At 36.2% G+C, this 18,552-nt stretch overlaps 1 protein-coding gene across 24 annotated transcripts in view; it reads right to left on the bottom strand.

Moving 5' to 3' along the window:
• NRXN1 (neurexin 1) overlaps window positions 1-18,552 on the bottom strand; it is a 673,223-nt gene that overhangs the window by 321,846 nt on the left and 332,825 nt on the right. For all 24 annotated transcript variants that reach the window (XM_039717321.1, XM_039717302.1, XM_039717313.1 and 21 more), the window contains one exon: window positions 12,934-13,053. In XM_039717321.1, the coding sequence (XP_039573255.1) occupies window positions 12,934-13,053 (120 nt within the window). The remainder of the gene's footprint in view (window positions 1-12,933; window positions 13,054-18,552) is intronic.

Below are 18,552 nucleotides of genomic sequence, written 5' to 3'. Positions count from 1 at the left end.
TCCAACACAACAACAGATCAGACAGAGTTTGTTTATTTCTGTCCCACTCATGTCCTACAGGAATGAGTCCCCAACTCATCCTGCCGGTGCAGGATGGCAGAAGAGCCATTGTGGGTGGTGAGAAGCAGCACACCTGAGAATCCCAGTAACGACCCAGGTTAACAAAGTCAGAGCCAGAAAAAACTTTAAATCTCCTTTTTGAGTCCACACTGTCCTTGAACTGTTTTGCTGTCCTGGAGGCCAGGGGCAGAGGGGATATTTCCTGTTCTGTCAGTGCTATTGCATTCTATCTTCTTAAGGTAATTACTCTGGCTTTCTTGAGATATACTGGATTTTGACTTAAGGCCTTTTTATGCCACTCCAAGAGGAAAAAATAATAAAGGTTTTAAAGTGCTTGAAAACAGCCTCAAGTCCAGTCATAAATAACTACAGAATCACAACCTAAATGTTTACTAAGATGAGGGAAGAGATAAATCACATTATATCTAAATGGAATAAATATACTAATAAATAGAAGTTTTGGAGCACAGATGGCAGTAGAAATAAATGTCATTGCAAATCTTCAAATCTTTTCCTTTTAAAAGCTGATTTAAAGTGAACATAAATGATGACACAATCGTATTTTAAGGACAAGTGTAGGTTAAATAATTTACATATATTAAATAGCTAAGCCTTGGCAAAAAGTAAAGAAAAAAGAAAAGAAAAAAGAGGCAGCCTGGACAGGACCATTTATTCTTCATGATCATTAGACATTTTTGTTGCTCTCTGTGGCAGAGTGGTATATGAAGCCTAATTATTATTTTATGCTACTTTCTTCAAAAGTTAAAACATATATGTTTAAAACTTAAAGAGATGTAGGATTTTAGGATAGGATTTAGGGTACTAAAAGCACAGGCAATATGCAGTGACTTCTGCAACCCCAGTGGAGTGGATTACCATGGCTCTCCTTTGTGCCTTGGCAGCACAGAGCTGAGATGCAATCACGGGACCGCTGCCACCTGCCAGAGCTCCAGGAGCCAATCCACACCATCCCACGGAATAATAAAGGATGTTAGGATTAAAAAGCAGATGAAGCTCAAATCCTGAAGGTCTTCAGGGACTTCTGGGCTGTGTGTTACCCCTTTTATCAATCTGACTTGCTCACAGAGATGAAGGCTCTTCCAAGCCAAACAAGTCAATCTAATGAAATGCCTGGATTTTCACACAACTGAACATGTGCACTGTGCAACTCATATTAAACCTCACCTTTGGATTTATAGCTTTTTCATGCTGAAACAGGAAAAAGAAAATAGGCAAATTGTTCCTACTGTCAACAATCCCAGAAACTCTGATAAGAATTTCACATTAGGAAGACATCTTAAGTCAGAAAAGTTTTTTTTCAATGTTGTTATTGGGCCATGGTTATTGGACCCCTCCCTTTTTTATTCAAAAACAAAACAAAAAAAAGAAAAAAACCAACCAAACAAAAAACAAACAAAAAAACCCCAAACAAACACCAAACAAACAAAACAACAACAAAAAAACTCCAAAAAAACCAAACAAAAAAACAACCAAACAAAAAAAAACCAAAACCCCCCAAAAAAGGAACCAAACCACTATATTCTAATAGAGTGATGAAAAAAAGATTTATTCCAAATCACTTAACAATGAAGGAATTATTTGAATTATCTCTGAGAGTATATTAATCTAGAAGCTTTTGTCTTCATATGAGATGACTTTTATAATTCTATAAGTTTTCACATTTTAATTCCCATAAACATACATATTAGAATTAACTTCAGAACATTCACATGAGGGAATAGTATTTGCCAATGTATAGGTGCTTCTCAGTAGTCCATATTTCAGTTTAATTAAACCTAAGCATGAACAAGGACTTGTGTAGAGTTATCCTATGGAATTCCTCCCCCACACTTTCTATTACTCTTAAAAATTGGAAGGCTTTACACCCTTAATACTTAAGATGACTTAGAAGTTTGCTTCAAACTACCCAGAATTGCCCAAAATTTATGAGCTAAGACTGTACAACTGTGAACACCTTTACGCCAAGCTATGATTCCCTACAGCCTTCCACATTCTTACTCCTTCCTGCTTAAGCCTCCCAGTTTTAAAAGCTGTTTAACACACAACTCCACCAATATTTACGCATCAATACCTTAGTATGGCACAAACTGAGAAATGTTAACCTCTGTTCCCAGCATGCCCTCTCCATAGTAATTACTTCTGGCACATCAAGCAGAAGATGTAGCTCTCCAAGAACTTGGCTTAGGATTCAGAGCTGGCCTAAGAAGTTTACAGGTCTTAAATTTGCTCCAAACTTGTCCCCCCTCAAGCCACCACAGTTGTGCTGGTGAGACTGAATTACACGATGTGACTTAAAAATATCTTTGCCATTACATGTCCACCAAGACCCTCATTTTGGAAGGTACATGGGACAAAAAGTTTATAGAAACTGGGGGGAAAAAAACCAACAAACAGAATTCCTACTCTTAGAGAGCTTCTATAGAGGGTTTCAGTATAAGGGAACTAGGGGAATTTAATGTTTCTACTTAAGATGATGATCATGCTCTAAATGTAAAGACCCATCAATTTTGACTTTCAAAACTGAGATTTTCCAGATTACTTAAATTTAATACTATTTTTTTACAGCACAACCATAACCTTAACCCTGACTTCATTCTTCCTAGAAAATTTGGCTAAGAAACAAGCTGAAGCAATTCCTTAGACAGCTTATTTATCTTCTGATCAACCAGTTAAAAACTTATGCTGTACAGAAAAAGCCAAAAGAAATATATTTTCTACATATCTGAAACTACAATACACTGCATTTTTGTTCTGGGTTTATGAATCAGCTTTTCTCTGTTGCCTGGTGTACAGTATCATACACAGGAAAAGGTTAATCTTCAGAGAAAATATCATCTCTTGGCCCTGTGCATTTGTTGGAGTCACACAAGCTTTCTTTGAAGTTGCTTGTCATCCCAGTAAAGCTGCTTTAAGTAGCTCAAATTAAATATCACTAGTATTACAGGTTGGTAGCAAGTAGAGGCAAGAAAGAGAATAGCTTTGGGGTAGAATTTCAGGGGGAAATAGGATTAAGTTTGCTCTTTAACATGTCCCCCAAATTAAGATTTTAAAAACTGTTCAGGCCTCAGTGGTACAGAAATTCAATCTACTCAGTTCTGAAAGTATCTGAACTTTATCTGACATGCCACTATTGGTCCAGCTAATTTGGAAACATTTTTCATTTATTCCTGGTAGTGCTTTCAATTACAGAGATACTATCATTTTGAATATTTCCTCCTATGAAGACTTCCCCCCAGGGTTTACAAAAGGAAACCTATTAAAATGTGTCCCTATCCTTTTAGCAGGGAAAAAAAGACAAGGCTGAATGAAAGAGGAAAGACTGGAGCTCAGCACTAAATCAAAATATAGCTGAGGAGCCACACTTGCTACTGGATCAGAAGAAAATTCATGACCACAATCAACCCAAGGCCAAGCTAACATGTTTTGGTGAACCAGAAGATGGAATAAAGAGGGGGGAAAAAGGAGAGTAGAAAGAATTTCAAGTAATTTCAGAATTTCTGGGTTTACTTTCAAGATCGGGTTTAATACTTGAAGGAGAAGGAAAATTCCATGACCCTCTATATGACTTTGGATTTCCACATATTTGAATCAAGACATTCCCTGGTGATTTGAGACTCAAATTGCATCTGAATTTCAGTTTGCTGCTAGAAGACATCTGTCTTGTCTAAATATGAGACCACTGACCTGATTAGAAGTTTTCTTAAGATTCACAGTATTTAAAAGAGAGAGAGAATTTTAAAACATCAAAACATTCTGTAGTGAGGATTCCCTTATATGGTAAGGCAGACTCCGAGTTTGGATGATTTGCAAATGGTATCTGTAAATATTAATGCACTTTGACATTGAATATTGCATATCATAAATTTTAAGTATCTTTTAGTGTGTGGATGTTTACACTAAAATGATGTTCTTCTGAATATGTCTGCTTTTAATTTAAAGTGTGGCTTCATTAAAGGAGAGTGATAACATAAAGCTTAGCAGCATGATCATTCCTCGAGAATTACCACAAAATTGACATGCATCCTTAGCACAGACTTTTAATTGGGTTTGTGGGCACCAAACAGCTTCACTTCAGCTGTTCTTAGCCCTCTTTTCTGCATTTGCAGCTTTCCAGTACCCAGCCTGTGTATTGACGCTTTTAACACAGAGTGGTTTTCCCCAGGCTGGGACCTCATTTTGCAGTTGCCTTCATCAAGCAACCAGACACAAAAAAAAACCCTCATAAGATTCCTTCATAAGTCCTAGGAGCATTGCTTCTTCCATCTGTATTTTTTTCATACTGTTGTTACTGACTCTGTTACCTTCTTTCATAATATCCTGGAATGCCTGATCAGAAAATGGCTACGAAGGATTCCAAACACAACATCAGTACGCAAGATTCATAAGGCCCAGTTAAAATGAAATACTGAAGGTGACCTTGAGAGAATAAGCATCATAGAGATGTATATGTTAAGAAAAATATGGATATTTCATTTAGATTAACTGCTGCTCAAGTGGAGTGGCAGGCCTAAAGTGGCCAAAACAGGTGCAATGTCTGTTCTGCAGCATGGGAACAAAATCATGAAAGCTGCAAAAATGTCTGTATAATGCATCCCTTCCTGTGCCTTTAATTGGACTCTGCAACACCTCAATTTACCTAGATCAAAGTCAGTCATTTTCTTTACTCTGCTTTTAACAGAAAGGTTTTCTTTGCCTAAATCTTCTACAGAATCTGGCTAAAATGAGCACAGGGAAGACTGTGTCAAGAGACTGACAAAATCTCGTTTTGCAATGAGCACAGGAATGCCTCATATGTGTGGAGTTACTTTGAATGTAACCCACCTATGCAGCTGTCAAGCCAGAGCACATGCTGAGGAAGAACAGGTTGCCTTAGCAACCCCAGTCCTGTTGTAGAGACTTCAGAAAAAATGAATAATTTTATCTTTCTGAAGCACCATTGTGCCATTGTGCTTAAATACCTTACACATTAAATAGACATTCATTACCAAACTCTCCATACACACTTTGAGCTATTTTCATGCCATGGGTTATAGAACACTCTGCTTGGGAAAGGTTTTCATCCTCTTTCTTACCATCTTTGACCCTTGCAGCTGTCATCTATTAAAAAAGGTAGCATTACTCATTGCCTTTTTTGGGGGGTTTGCTGGAGATGAACAACTGACATCATTCCAGAGCTAAAACTTTCCTTCCAGCTGTGCTGTGTAGAATGATTAATCTAGCTCAGAAAACAACCAGGTACATAAAATTTATTTTAATATATGATATTGTTAGGATGTTCAGAGAAATCTGTGAGAAGGAATAATGGCTGCACTCGACCAGTATGCTTATTATTGTGAAGAGCTTTTGTCTACAGAAATTTCAGGTCTGAACTGTACATAATATGCCATTAAATTGTAATAATTGAAAGTTCTAGACAAAGGAATCTAACGATACCCAACAGAACAATTTTAGTTTCATGAGAATATATTTAATTAACCCTTAATCATTTTCACCTTTATGACACTGGAAACACTTCTAGAATTTGATTTACAAAATTATTATGCCATTAATAAGAGAAAGATATTATTGACATACCAAAATCCTATTTAATTACTCCCTTGATTCCTTCAGAGGTAGAGAGAAGCTTGCAATTTTCTGACACTATGTTCCATTTTTAATATTGTGAAATAAAAAAAATATCCCTGAGTAGGCCAGAAATATTGCATAATTGCTTCTGTCTAAGCTACAAGTACAACTATAGCAATGTATTTTGATTACCTTGAAAGTTCTTTTTTGGTTTTTCTGTATCAAGTATCCCACTTAATACTTTTCTTGCTACTCTTTGCTAGAAATATTCTTGCACAAAAGAATTCCTACAGTGACTGCCAAACAACTTGCTATTATTTTCATTCATTTTTTAAAGGTGTAGCTTGCAACAGATTTAAGAAAACGGAAATTACTGAATTATTTTAGGAATGGATATCTCCTCTAACTGACCACTTCAGAATTTTAATCTAAACAAGAAAAAAATTCTTAAACTTGTTTTCAAACTGTCAAGGAAACCTTGCCTGTTCATTTACATAATTAATAGACTGATATATCTTAGCAAAAAGCTAAAATTTACATACTTCCAAATTTACATACTGCAAGACCCACATAAAAGAGTGGAGGAAAAAAACCTAACAGATTTGGGACAATAAAGGCTTGAAAAAATGTTGTCATCTGTGCATCAGTCTCTGTGCATAGTTCTCCCTGAAGCACCTTGTGCTGCCATGTAATAGCACAGGGGTCCAACAGTTCAAGGTGAAATCCGCCCTGATTAGATTTCTAATAAAAAACAACAAAAAGTAAGTAATCTTGGTTGACAGCCACAGAAAACACTTTCCTTGCACTTTTTACAATTCTCCCAAACACCTCAATTTCTCTGCATTTTCAAGATGTATGTGAAGTCCTACTTCCTTAGAACTTCATAAAAATTAGGCCACTGATATTTGTCTTCAGAAATTCCAGATGATTATTGTAGTGAGATATCAGAAAAGATAAGAAAAGATAAGCTGAGCAAATTGAGATTTCTTCAATTAGTTCATTCCACCATCTTGCCCTGAATTGTAATTTTGTGCACAGCTATATTTATTTCTCATGTGTAAAGTGGGTCTCAGTGGCAAAATAATAATATGAAGTATTTAGACTGGTGTGTTATCAGGGACAAATCTTTTCCATTCTCAGCTACTGGAGATGAAAATCAAATGTGTTTTAAAGTACACTTGAGGAATTTCCTATCCCTTTTCTCAATAGCAGGTTATGTGTTTATTGGTAGCTAGGAGCTGCAAAGTCTTAGCCAGGAATAGGTAATATTATTTTGCAAAGAACTACTGAGAGTGGACATTATGGCTGGTTCAGCTTTTGGCCACTAGATTAATTAAGCTTCTTTATTTTGTATATATCCTGCTCACAAAAGTAGTATTAAGATAGATCTTACATTCTAGGCGTTAAAAGGTCCAAAAGATGCACTATCCATAACAGTTAAATCTATTGATAAATGACAAGAAAATATATGCAGCAAAATTATTTAAATCCATCCTTTGTGTTATAGCAGACTGATAATACAAAGCGAGTATCACTCTGGTTTGCAATCCAGGAGAAGGAAGACATTGTGAGAGGCAAATGACTACCATATTCTTAACACCATACAAGAGCTCACAAGACTGTAAAAATTCTGTGGCAAACACAAGAGAAAATAATAAATACTCTCATTTTTTGTACATTATAAATGTAGTGAGTGATTTTTTTTTCACATGTGTATGCACACAGTGAAAACATTAAACAATGCAAGCTTCAGGATATCCACATATGCCTGTGGATTACTGAATTACCTGCCTTGCATCTAGGCTATCATATACTCACTAATTACATATTTCCAGAATATAACACTCCTCTCTCATTTAGTGTGAGAACGTTCTTGTTTTGACCTGAGCTCTTCAGTGAAGGTGGCTGGTGTTTATAAAGCCACACATTTAATGCTGAATGCTGACCCAATATGTAGAAGTTTTGTGGTTTAAATTGTACCTCAGTATTACTTAACACACTCTCCCAAACACTACGATGAAGAGAGAATTCAGTTCTTTCTCAAATTATCAGGTCAAATTCTCTAATATTGAATTATCTCATAAACTTTAACTAAAGTAGTTTTACAGCATCTTGTTCCTAATATCCTCAGCAACAGTCAGAATTAACCACTATTCAATGTATTCAATGTGAAATAATTAGGATTTGTTTTGCTGGAAACATACATGCTTCAGCCCCCAGTGCAGAAAAGGGGACTACGAAAGCCTAGACACACTTGGAGTTTAATCTGGCAAAGACAGGTAAAGTTTTAGCTGAAAGGTATATCTGCAATAAAAACAAATATAAAAAAAAAATCAAACTTATTTTGTGAAGCCATGTTTATAATACTGACAGAACTCTCCCTTTAAATTAGGGTTTTTGATTTTTTTCTTGATAAACAGTAACAATAAAATAAAAGAACCTTTTTAAAAGAGTTTTATACTTACAGTGACTGAGAATGTTGAATTCCTAGCCAGGAGAGACTGCATGCTGAAGCACTAACCCTTCAGAAGTGGATTTTGGTGCCAGTGTTGACACAGTGTTAGTTATCATGACTACAACACCAATACATTATTCCTTTAAGGTAACAGACAGTGTTGAAGCTGCCCTGCAATTTGGCACAGAACACTCATGTACTAATGCAATATGACAATGTTATTATGTCTGCTATTTTCCATGCCATAATAGCAGTATTTGTTTCCACAAACATGCCATTACATTCACTAATAAGGCTGTACTGAAAGACTGCCTGAATATAAACCTTTACAAACTTATAGAAAGCAGACAATCTCTTATAGGTTTGTTTTGCTGTGCCAAAGTAATTTTCAACCCTATTCTTATTAAAAAAAACAAACAAACAAACAAACAAAAAAAAACCAAACAAAAAAAACCCACACCAAAACATAAAAGAAAAGATGACTTTCCTGGGAGGATACCTTTCACTACAAAACCTGCTGTTAGACATGGTTACAATGTTCATGATGTATTTTCCCATTGGACATGCATTCATTTGTAAAAACAGCCACTAATCGTCCTTTTAGTTCAGCCTCTTTATGATAGCACTTGTAGGAAAAACCACAACTGCAAGCTTTACATTAATCAGTGTAACACTTCTATCTATCATGCCTAAAGAGCATTGGTGCCCCAAATCTCTAAGTGTCATACTACATCAAAGGAAAAAAATTATTAATCTGATAGCATCTTGGGGTCTAAGCTTGTCCCGCCATGTTTATCTTCCAGCAGAGAGCTCACTGAAAGTTCCCACCTCTGCCACCACGAAGGATTAGGGTCTACAGGCACTTCATACTCACTGGACTACTGAGATCTTGCAACTTTTTTTAGTTGCTGCTCTTGACTACACTTTAAAAACTATAGCCTTACATTTAGCTGACCCAGTTCATTTTCTGTAGAGGTGCATTCCCTAAATTTCTCCTTTTTCCCTAGCAGACACACAGAGGACACTCTAGGACTAGGAGAGAAAACAATCTGCCTCAAACAGTGTTCATTATGAGTCAACTTAAAAAAAGGTTTTCATTTTAATTTCCCCATATTTATCTCCAATAGTACACTGAACAGCATAGGGTAATATGTAGATGTTATCACAAAAATTAAAGAAATATCTTGCACAGTGAAATGTATTGTAACACATTCCATGAAACCGTTTCTTTCATTATTTCCTCCACACCTCCTGTTTTGCGGATTTAAGAGGAGAATGATACAAGTGAAACATTTGCACTGTAAAGCCCAGGAACAATGCATGTCAGATCTTCATGCTCTGGAGTTACTATGGGAAATGCATAGAAGGCATCAGCTTAAATGCAGCAAGGTAATTTGTGCACATTTATGCAAATTGCAGATGATAGAAAGCAGGGAGGAGTGGTTGATCAACCAGATGCGTGTGCTGACATTCAGAGGGATGCTGACAAGCTGGAGGAATGCACTGACAAGAACCTCCTAAAAAAATGCCAAATCCTGCATCTGGGGAGGAATAAACCCTCACATCAGGACAAGCTAGGGCTTGACCAGCTGGAAAACAGCTTGACAGAGAGGAATCTGGGCATCCTGATAGTGAGCAATTTGCACGTGGGTCAGCAATGTGATCTTGTGGCAGAAAAAAAAAAGCCTAACACTGGTTGCTGGTGGTAAAATATTGCAGAATGGTTGAGAGATGTGAGAGATGGTGGTAAAATGTTGCAGAAAGTTTGAGAGATCTGATCCTTCCACTCTACTCAGCACTGCTGAGATGCATCTGGAGCACTGCTCCCACGTGCTGGGCTCCCCAGTGCAAGAACAACAGGAAAACACAGGAATAAACTTGTGTTTACCCAGCAAAGGGCCACAAAGGCCATCAAGAGCTCTCTTCTATGAAGAGAGGGTGAGGAAGCAGGGGCTGCTCAGCCAGGAGAAGAGAAGGCTCAGTGGGGATCCATCAATGTCATGAAATAATTGATGTATATGAGGCAAAGACAGATTTTTCTTAGTGGTGTCCAGTGACAGAACAAGAGGCAATAGGCACAAACAGAAATATATTAAATATAATTTAAATTTTAAGAAAATATTTGCACTGTGAGGGTGAATGAGCACTGTGACCAGTTTCTCAGAGTGGTTATGGAGCCTTCATCTTTGTAGAGGACCCAGATAATCTGGGCAATCTGACTCTGCTGTGAACAGAAGGATTGGACAGCTCCTCTCTCACCTTGGCAATTTTATCACTGAAATTTCTAATAAGATATGTCCCCTAAGGGCTCGTGGAGCAAAACACGAGGTGAGGTGTGATGAGTTAAATCCTGGCTGAGAGCGAAACCCATCTGAACACCCACTCCCTATTCTCTGTTGTTTTGTTCCCTCCTCCTTCATCTGTCCAGCATTTTGACAAGAATGGCACACTTTCTAACTGTGTTTTCATACAGATACCATCACCTTAACTAAATACTTCTAACTGTTTCTCTTATTACCACTGACACTTAAGTGGTCAATTGCTGGGGTTTGAGACTAAAAAAAAAATCTGTCTATGAGATTTTGATGTCTTATGCCTTCCATTTTATATAAAACAGAATATTCACTTGTAAAGTGAGCCTAGGGCCTGCCTGAGTAGCAGCACTGGGTTAAATTTGAGCTTCTGTCAACCAGTGTTGCTCCACGCACAATCTGCAATGGAAAGATGCTCAGGAAGGTGCCTACATCCTTCCTGAAGGGGATGCATTTTCAGCAACAAGCAGCTGCTATTCCAGACCTGTTGCTGGAAGGTTTCCTCATATGAAGGGAATTTGTCTTATTTCAGTGCCATGAAGTTTAGTCTGTGGCGTGCAGCCTGGGCCACCTTTGAGACTATGTAGTAACATTTCATCATTTCATCATTTCTCTTCCCATTATGCTCTTCCCAAACACAGCAGAGAGCAGGCTCAGAGCATGCAGATGACACTGACATAATTTTTCCTCCTTTCTGGCACATTTACTGCTACAAAAATTCTCTCTTATCATATGGGTTTTGAAGATTTTTTTTTTTTTTTTTTGGTATCTGAACTAATCTAAGGAGCCAAGAAAAAGCAGAAACAAAATATATTATATTTGCTAGACTCTGCATTCTATTCCAAAACATCCGTATTGAGGTTAAATTTATATTTCAACTACAACAACCATAAAAAAAACAGTTTAAAATATTTTTTTTCTGGGAATAAAGTAAGTATTTTTAGCAACCAGCTTCTAAAAGGACTCCTACCATCATCAGCTGTGGCATATTGTGAAATATCTCAATTGTGTGCAATTGTGTGTAATCTATGATGGTACTGTATAAATGAGTATTCACAGGTAAATATCTTTCTTAAATAAGCTCATCAATTTGCCAGATTTATGCATCACCTGTCACTTGAAGAAATAATCAATAGAATATTCCAGATCCACACAACAATTTCTACTAAAAGTTATGAGTTTCTCCTTTGCTAGATGTTATAATTCACAGGTTGGTTTTAGTTACTTCTGAAACAACTCAAAAGATTACAAAACAGAAATAACAATGTAAAAGCAAAACAGAAACACTTTTCTCTTGTAGTAAGTAGGGGGATGAAACTGTAAAATCATATGTTTAGCTATATGACATGTACATTGCTGACAAGCGCGAACTCATATATATAAAGTAAACCCAAACCTTTGCTCAAATCATTGAAGAATTTCCAATACCAGATTTTATTTCTACCATAAGAGCAACTGCAGAGAAACAGAATAAGTCCTTTCATCCTTTCTCTAGTTTTCAAACTACAGAACTTTCATGGAAATAAATTACTGGCTTTTGCATACAGTTAATTTTCTAGCCCTGTCATGAACACAATTTGAGCAAATGGCATTTCAGATTTTAAATATTCTGCTGATTTTGGGTCTGTCAAGATGGCATGCCTTGCTTTAGTGTGGAGAACCAGAACAAGACAGAAAAATACAGAATACTTGACTGGGTAGTTATACAACACTTCCTATTGTCAGTAATTTTTCTAAAGATAAATGTATACAAACAGAAATAAAAATGCCTTAAAGCAATTCAGTCTTCTTATGGGTATAAAAATGTGCAACATTTGGATATTACAAATGTGATAAACTCAAACCAAAAATCAGCAGCTTACTTTTATCATTTACCATGGAACATTATGGCTCTCCATTATTATTCTACCATTACTCCTGCATAATTCTATTTAGATCAATAAGGTTAGGTTGGAATAAAACTACATTATGAAGCTGGTGAATCAGGACCCTTATTTTTGACACATTTAAGCTTTTCCTGGAAGACCAGATGGTTGCTGCATGTTATTCAGATGAAATCTAAAAGAACTAAAATACTCAGCATGCTTTTATTATTGGCATATTTAGTGTGTCACCTAAAGAAATCCACAAAGGGAGATAATAAGCCTTCTCAACTGTTTCACAGTAATTATAGCCCTTGTGATAGTGCTACATTAAGATAACAAAATGTAAAACGTGTTTTCAATCAGGAAAAAAATCCATTTGAAATATTTAGGCAGGAAAGGGACTGCATCAAACAGGTAACCATCAGTATACTGGACTTGGAATCAAGTGCAACAAAACCAAGTTCTGCCTGTGTTTGATACTGCACATTTTCCAAAATTTATAAAGCATATTCTTTGTTCTTACCACAAGCCTTACAGATTTTCACAGGGTTTACCAGCCCAGTTAAATGTCTAATATTAAAACAACATAAAGCTTTAGGCACTTGCTTCAAATGTTACTTCAGGTTTTCAGAGGGACATTTTTCCATGTACTTACGGTCATTGCATAATGGTCCACTAAAGGAGGTCATGCTGCAGTCACAGCTGAACCCATCCCACTGCTGGAGGCACACGCCCTGGTTTGCACAGGAATCCTCTTGGCACGTTGTGCTGGGGCCTAATGAGAACACACAAAAAAGGACTTGCACTTCATCTCCCAAAGAAAGGTACTTCCCAGTGGGCCACACTGAGTAGTTGCCAACATCTCAAATCAAATGAGCAAAGAGTTACCAAGTCAAACGCACATAAACTCACTGGTTTTGGAGCAGCATGTAACATTAAAAGGGGGGGATTTGCTTCAGTTGTAAGATCACTATGTCAAACACATAAGATTGCACAAAACAGAAGCAGAATTATTCCAGGTACAGTGGGAATATTAACTTTGTTGTCAGTTATTTGTTAATCTCATGTCAGACCATTAACTGGCTAAAAGTTGTCTAAAAACTTCATTATTTCTTCCTGTAAATACATTTCAAACAGCAAAGCCGGATGTCACAGGAATCAAAACTCTGGGATATGAAAGACTGAATTATGAAATAGAAAAATGAAACAAGTTTTAAGAAATAATAAAATGAAGCTATGCTATTACAATTATATTAATCCCACAAACTATTTTAAATTATTTAGATTTGAAATTCAGAGCAGTTTGGGATTCTTTGGCTGGAATGTTGACAAGAACCAATTCACATGCTTTGGGATCCCATGCAGGTTCCTTCTAAAAGGGGAAATGCAGAAAATCAGACTACTAATGAACTGGCATGCCAAAAATGTGACATATACATGAAAAAACAAAGCTACTCTATTTCTAGAGAATCGTAAATAGACTACTGAAATATAAAGAAATTTCAAAAAGGAATGATCAAAGCACTAAAGCAATCACTATACAAACATATTCAAGACTGAAAGCCTTTATGCAAGCCATGCTGGAAAAAGAAGGTTCATTTAGCCCATTGTTTTAGAGGTGTGAAAGGCAAAATCAGCAACGAAATAACACACTTTAGTTCTGAAATGTACAGAGCATTTATTGCAGAAATCCAACTGTGCATTGGGGGTTTCAGTCTTGTTTAATACACACAGGGCTATCTACCTTGCAAATCAGCTTTCATCAATGCAACTTTGTCAGCAAAATAAAAAAAAAAGCAAAATATAGTAAATGTTAGTAAGCAATATTGAAATGGCAGCAAACACAGAAAAAAACCATTCAGAATAAAGTGCATGCTGCTGTTAAAGAGAGAAAGAAATGCCATATAATGCAAACAAATTAATGCTAATAGCCATAAATCTTCAGGCAAGCCAAAATAAGAAAGCAGTAATTTGCCAGTATTTTACTAGAAATATAATGGTTAATTGAGCTGATGACATGTAATGGAGGAAAATTAAAAGTGTGGGGTTTTTTCTTCCTTGGATAGCTATGAATGCATTAACAGAGTAAATGCATGGCTGAATCCTGACTAGCCCTTTGTCATGTTCAGATACAGTGAATTCAAGAATAATTAGCACCATCATCCTCTGGTCTGCCTTTTCCAGGCCTCTCTCTGTGCCTGGTGAATGAAGACTGAAATACAGACTGTAAACCACAATTTACTATGAGCTCTCACACAAATTTCACACTACAAGGAAAAATTTGGTTCTGGGATTATAAAATTGTCCCAAATTGTTTTGGGGAGGGACCTCAATATCTGTCTGAAATTCCCACAGCCAGTCACTGATGATAAAGGGACAAAGCTGGTCCAAAGATTACATAAATAAATTAAAAATCACACTCCAGAGAGAAATCCTCGTAACCCTTCTTTTCCATTAGACCTTCAAATATCTCAGTGTGGGATTTTCTTTTGATCTGCTGGTATTTTAAGGAAATCCATATCAATATGATTTAAGTCAGCTCCATGGCCTCTTCCTTTAAATGAGGCACAGCTCAATCTCTGAAGCAGGGCCTGAACAGTCATCAAAGTCACTGAGAGGGAGGGCAGGGTACACTGCATCCCTGTCCTGGCAAAATTATTACTTCTTATATATTTTATCCCATTAGGATACTATTATTATCATTATTATTATTACGACTACTATTATTATTTAGATAAAAAATACCACCACCATCTATAGCTGACTGCAGCAGGCAGACATTAGATAGTGATTTCTTTTTTCTTTGGAGTTCTGAGCCCAGAAGTTTAGACATTTGGGCATTACATCACCCTTTCTTGAGCAGAGGATTAAAATGACAGAATCCCGCAGCTGACAAGACACAATTTTTCTCACCAGATTCTGCTACTAGGAAACTTTACAAAGCTGAAGTGAAAATATCTGTAGGTGTTTAAATGTTATATATTCATGGATTTATTTACACTTTAGTTATGCAATGTTGAATTTCCTCATCTTTGCAAAAGTAGAGCAGAAGTCACAAGGACTTGAAAGTACATAAACTGCAGGACCCTGTAGGCACATTAGGAAGTGCATGTGAAAATACATATTTAGAAAAAAATATAGCTAGAATTTTGCCAAAAAAAGTGAGGGTTTGTGTTGTTTTTTTTTTTTTAACTATTATTAAATTGATTCTTAACACTCTTGGCTTATCTATATTAGTCATTATTCTAAAATTGCTATCAAGACTAGCTTGCATATAAGCATTTCTTTTAGCAAAAGTAGGATTACTTTTTCCCCAAAGAACAGAAGACAACTGTTTAATGGTGGTAAATACTACGATATTTACCCTAACAAGTTCATATTTTCCTATATATACATTTATTTATTGAACTACTAAGATAGTTATTAAAAATACTGTAACACACCCTTCTCTAGCACTTTTTCTGTGTTCACATTCAATTTTTTAAATATTCTAATTTATTCAGTCTTCACTGCAGATTTTTTAATTGCCTGAGTTTGTGATCCCCTTTACATTTGTCCTATGTGAGGGCTTGCATGCAATATATATCACAATAAGCATTATAAACTGACACATATATGTTTTACAATATACTATTAAAACAAATTTCTTATCTTACCACCAAGAATCCTCATGTATGTTGATGCTGTGATTTTTTTTCATGTAGTTCATATAATACACAAATTGCATTTTATATGCACGTATTTTATATACACGTATACACACAGTGCATTTTTCTTATAACTATATAAAAACTATGATTGTAGCATACTTTGTTTTAAGTGGGAAAAGGAAGTACAGTTGATTTGACTGGAGGAAAACTGTGTTGACACAACCTGGCTTTGGGGTTTGCCATTAACAATTCAAAGAGCTAGTTAGCATATTTATCTTTCTAGCTGTTAGCTTCTATCTGTTCTAGCCATTGAAAATTTGTCAAGAAGGTGGATTCTGCCAAGTGTAAATTATGTTTCATGTTCAATGATAGAGATATCTCTCTCTGTGGTTGAAGCTTCAAAAGGCAAACCTTCCAATTTGCCAGAGCAATCCCATGGGTGGTTTGGCTCAAAATGTTTAGTACACTTATGAGCCTCAGATTATTGAGAAAAAGAAATATTTTAAGTACAAAATCTAACAGATAAAATTAATTAGAAATACATTATGGCTTCAGAGTTTGAGAGTTTGACAGAAGAGAGAATAAGATTTGTTGGGGTTTTTTCCCCCCTGATATCTACCTGAAATATGGGGAATTCAATCCCATAAATCTGGAAAACAACAAATCCAAGTGCCTCACTTCTCAGGACAGATTTTGCAGAACCTGATGTCTTAACCCTGGGTATATACCAGCTGTCTTCAGAACTGAAAGCGGTGGTGACTAACACTTCTGAAATTACTTCTGCTGCTGTGTCCTGAGCTCTTTGGACCCGATGTCTCAGAGGACTTCCAGGGCAGGTGGGATTGATGCACAACTCTCAGCTCTGTAAGGATGGAGACATCCTGGCTGGACACAGCAGCAGAGGCAGGACCAGCTTCAGGCATGCAAGGGTTTCCTAGAAGGCACCTGAATTCACAAGTGACCTAAATCATATTTTAGCTGGCTGAATACTTTTTTGGAAATCTGAATCCACGGTCTGCAAACAAAAAACTGACAGATGGGTCAGACATGAGGACTTGAAGCAAACAAGTGAGATGGAAGAGATAACTTGCAAGGTTAAGCAGAAAGGTTGGAAGGGGATATTTCATTCCATGCTGTTAAAGATTTCCTTCTGCAGGCAGAAAACTTTTGAGGAGACAGCTCCCTGGGAGCCAGGCAGCACATCTGGTTTGACCAGTTTCTTGTGTCAGGTGATTTTGGTGTTGGAAAAACTCACTCTCTACCAAAAAGGACAATAGCTTTATGGCCTTGATTAAATTGTGGGTAGCTTTATTAAATCCACTGATAGCTGAGTTGTGCCACTGGTTTAAAAGGTGAACTCACACACCAGGCCCATGGCATTATTTCTTTGAAGTACAGAAAATTCATTTAGGAAATTACATAATTTCAAAAGAAGCTATGAAATGCATAATAGAATTAAGACATACTTTGACTGTCTGGAGGGATGGTGCAGGGATGGAATTGCTAAAACCATTCAGAAAGCAGAATCTAATTTTCTAAACTCAGTGGCAAACTAATACATATTTTTGCACTCCTGAAAGACATATGCAAAATTCCCATCTTCTATTTTTCTGTAGCTTTAGTGTCTGTTTCTATGTATTAACAATAAAACTTACATTACTAATTTAAAATAGCAGGTAAAGAACAAAAATGTTGCACATGTCTAAATGCACTGCAGGCACAACAGAAGAGGAGACAGACTTTATCCACCAGGAAGTTTTATCTCCTAAAACTTGAGACACCCCCCAGCTTTCCTTGGATTTTCACAATGTCAATTTGCATACTTAACAAACTTGATATCAAAATCATAAGATTCCAACTTGAAATAGATTTTATAATGTCATTTACACATTTTTCTGTCCAGAGAAGAATGGCACTTGAGAGAAGGGAGAACATATAAAATTGAACATAAACACAAAATCCAGAATTATGTGAATAAATTAGAGATGCAGGGACAGAAAATGTATTCAAATTATTCCATAAACCATAGTAAAAATAATGTGGGATCAAATGACAGCTGGAAAAATAGCTAGAGATTGACATTCCTGAATTAGAAATACACTTCTTCTAATTCTGTCCTCACTTAAATTTCATGATATACCAGATGAGTCAATAAGGAAATAATATTGTGAGATAAAACATATTTGTCTGCTACCGATTTCAGATAGAAAGGTTCATGTCAATACTAATCTAAGGGGTGAGCAAAAATACAAAGATTGGTATTAAAAAGTTTCATAAATTAGCCTTGAATTAACCAACTCAAAATGTCTGCTTTAAAATTTGAATTACTTAGCTAAGGTCTCAGCATTAACTAATGCCTGAGTGCTATGAAGATATAAAGAACTTCATTGAAGCTAATTGTTACTGTTGTTATCATTAATTAAAATACATCAGTAGTAAACAAAACACATGCAAAAAAATCTTGCTACTGGGAAGTAAGGAATCTACATTTAACAATCTGTAGTTAACTTGTGTTCTCAGATTAATCTTTGTGCTTTAGGGCAGCATATGCCTGTCCCCATAATACTAAAAAACACAGCCTTTATGTAAGAAAGGGTGAAGCAAGATCAATTAGAAGCAGGTAA

This window comes from Passer montanus, unplaced genomic scaffold (genome assembly GCF_014805655.1).
Source record: "Passer montanus isolate IOZ18808 unplaced genomic scaffold, ASM1480565v1 scaffold102, whole genome shotgun sequence".
In the NCBI taxonomy this organism is placed as follows: domain Eukaryota; kingdom Metazoa; phylum Chordata; class Aves; order Passeriformes; family Passeridae; genus Passer; species Passer montanus.
Note: the sequence above shows the minus strand (reverse complement) of the source record. Positions and strands in the feature narration are given on the sequence as shown.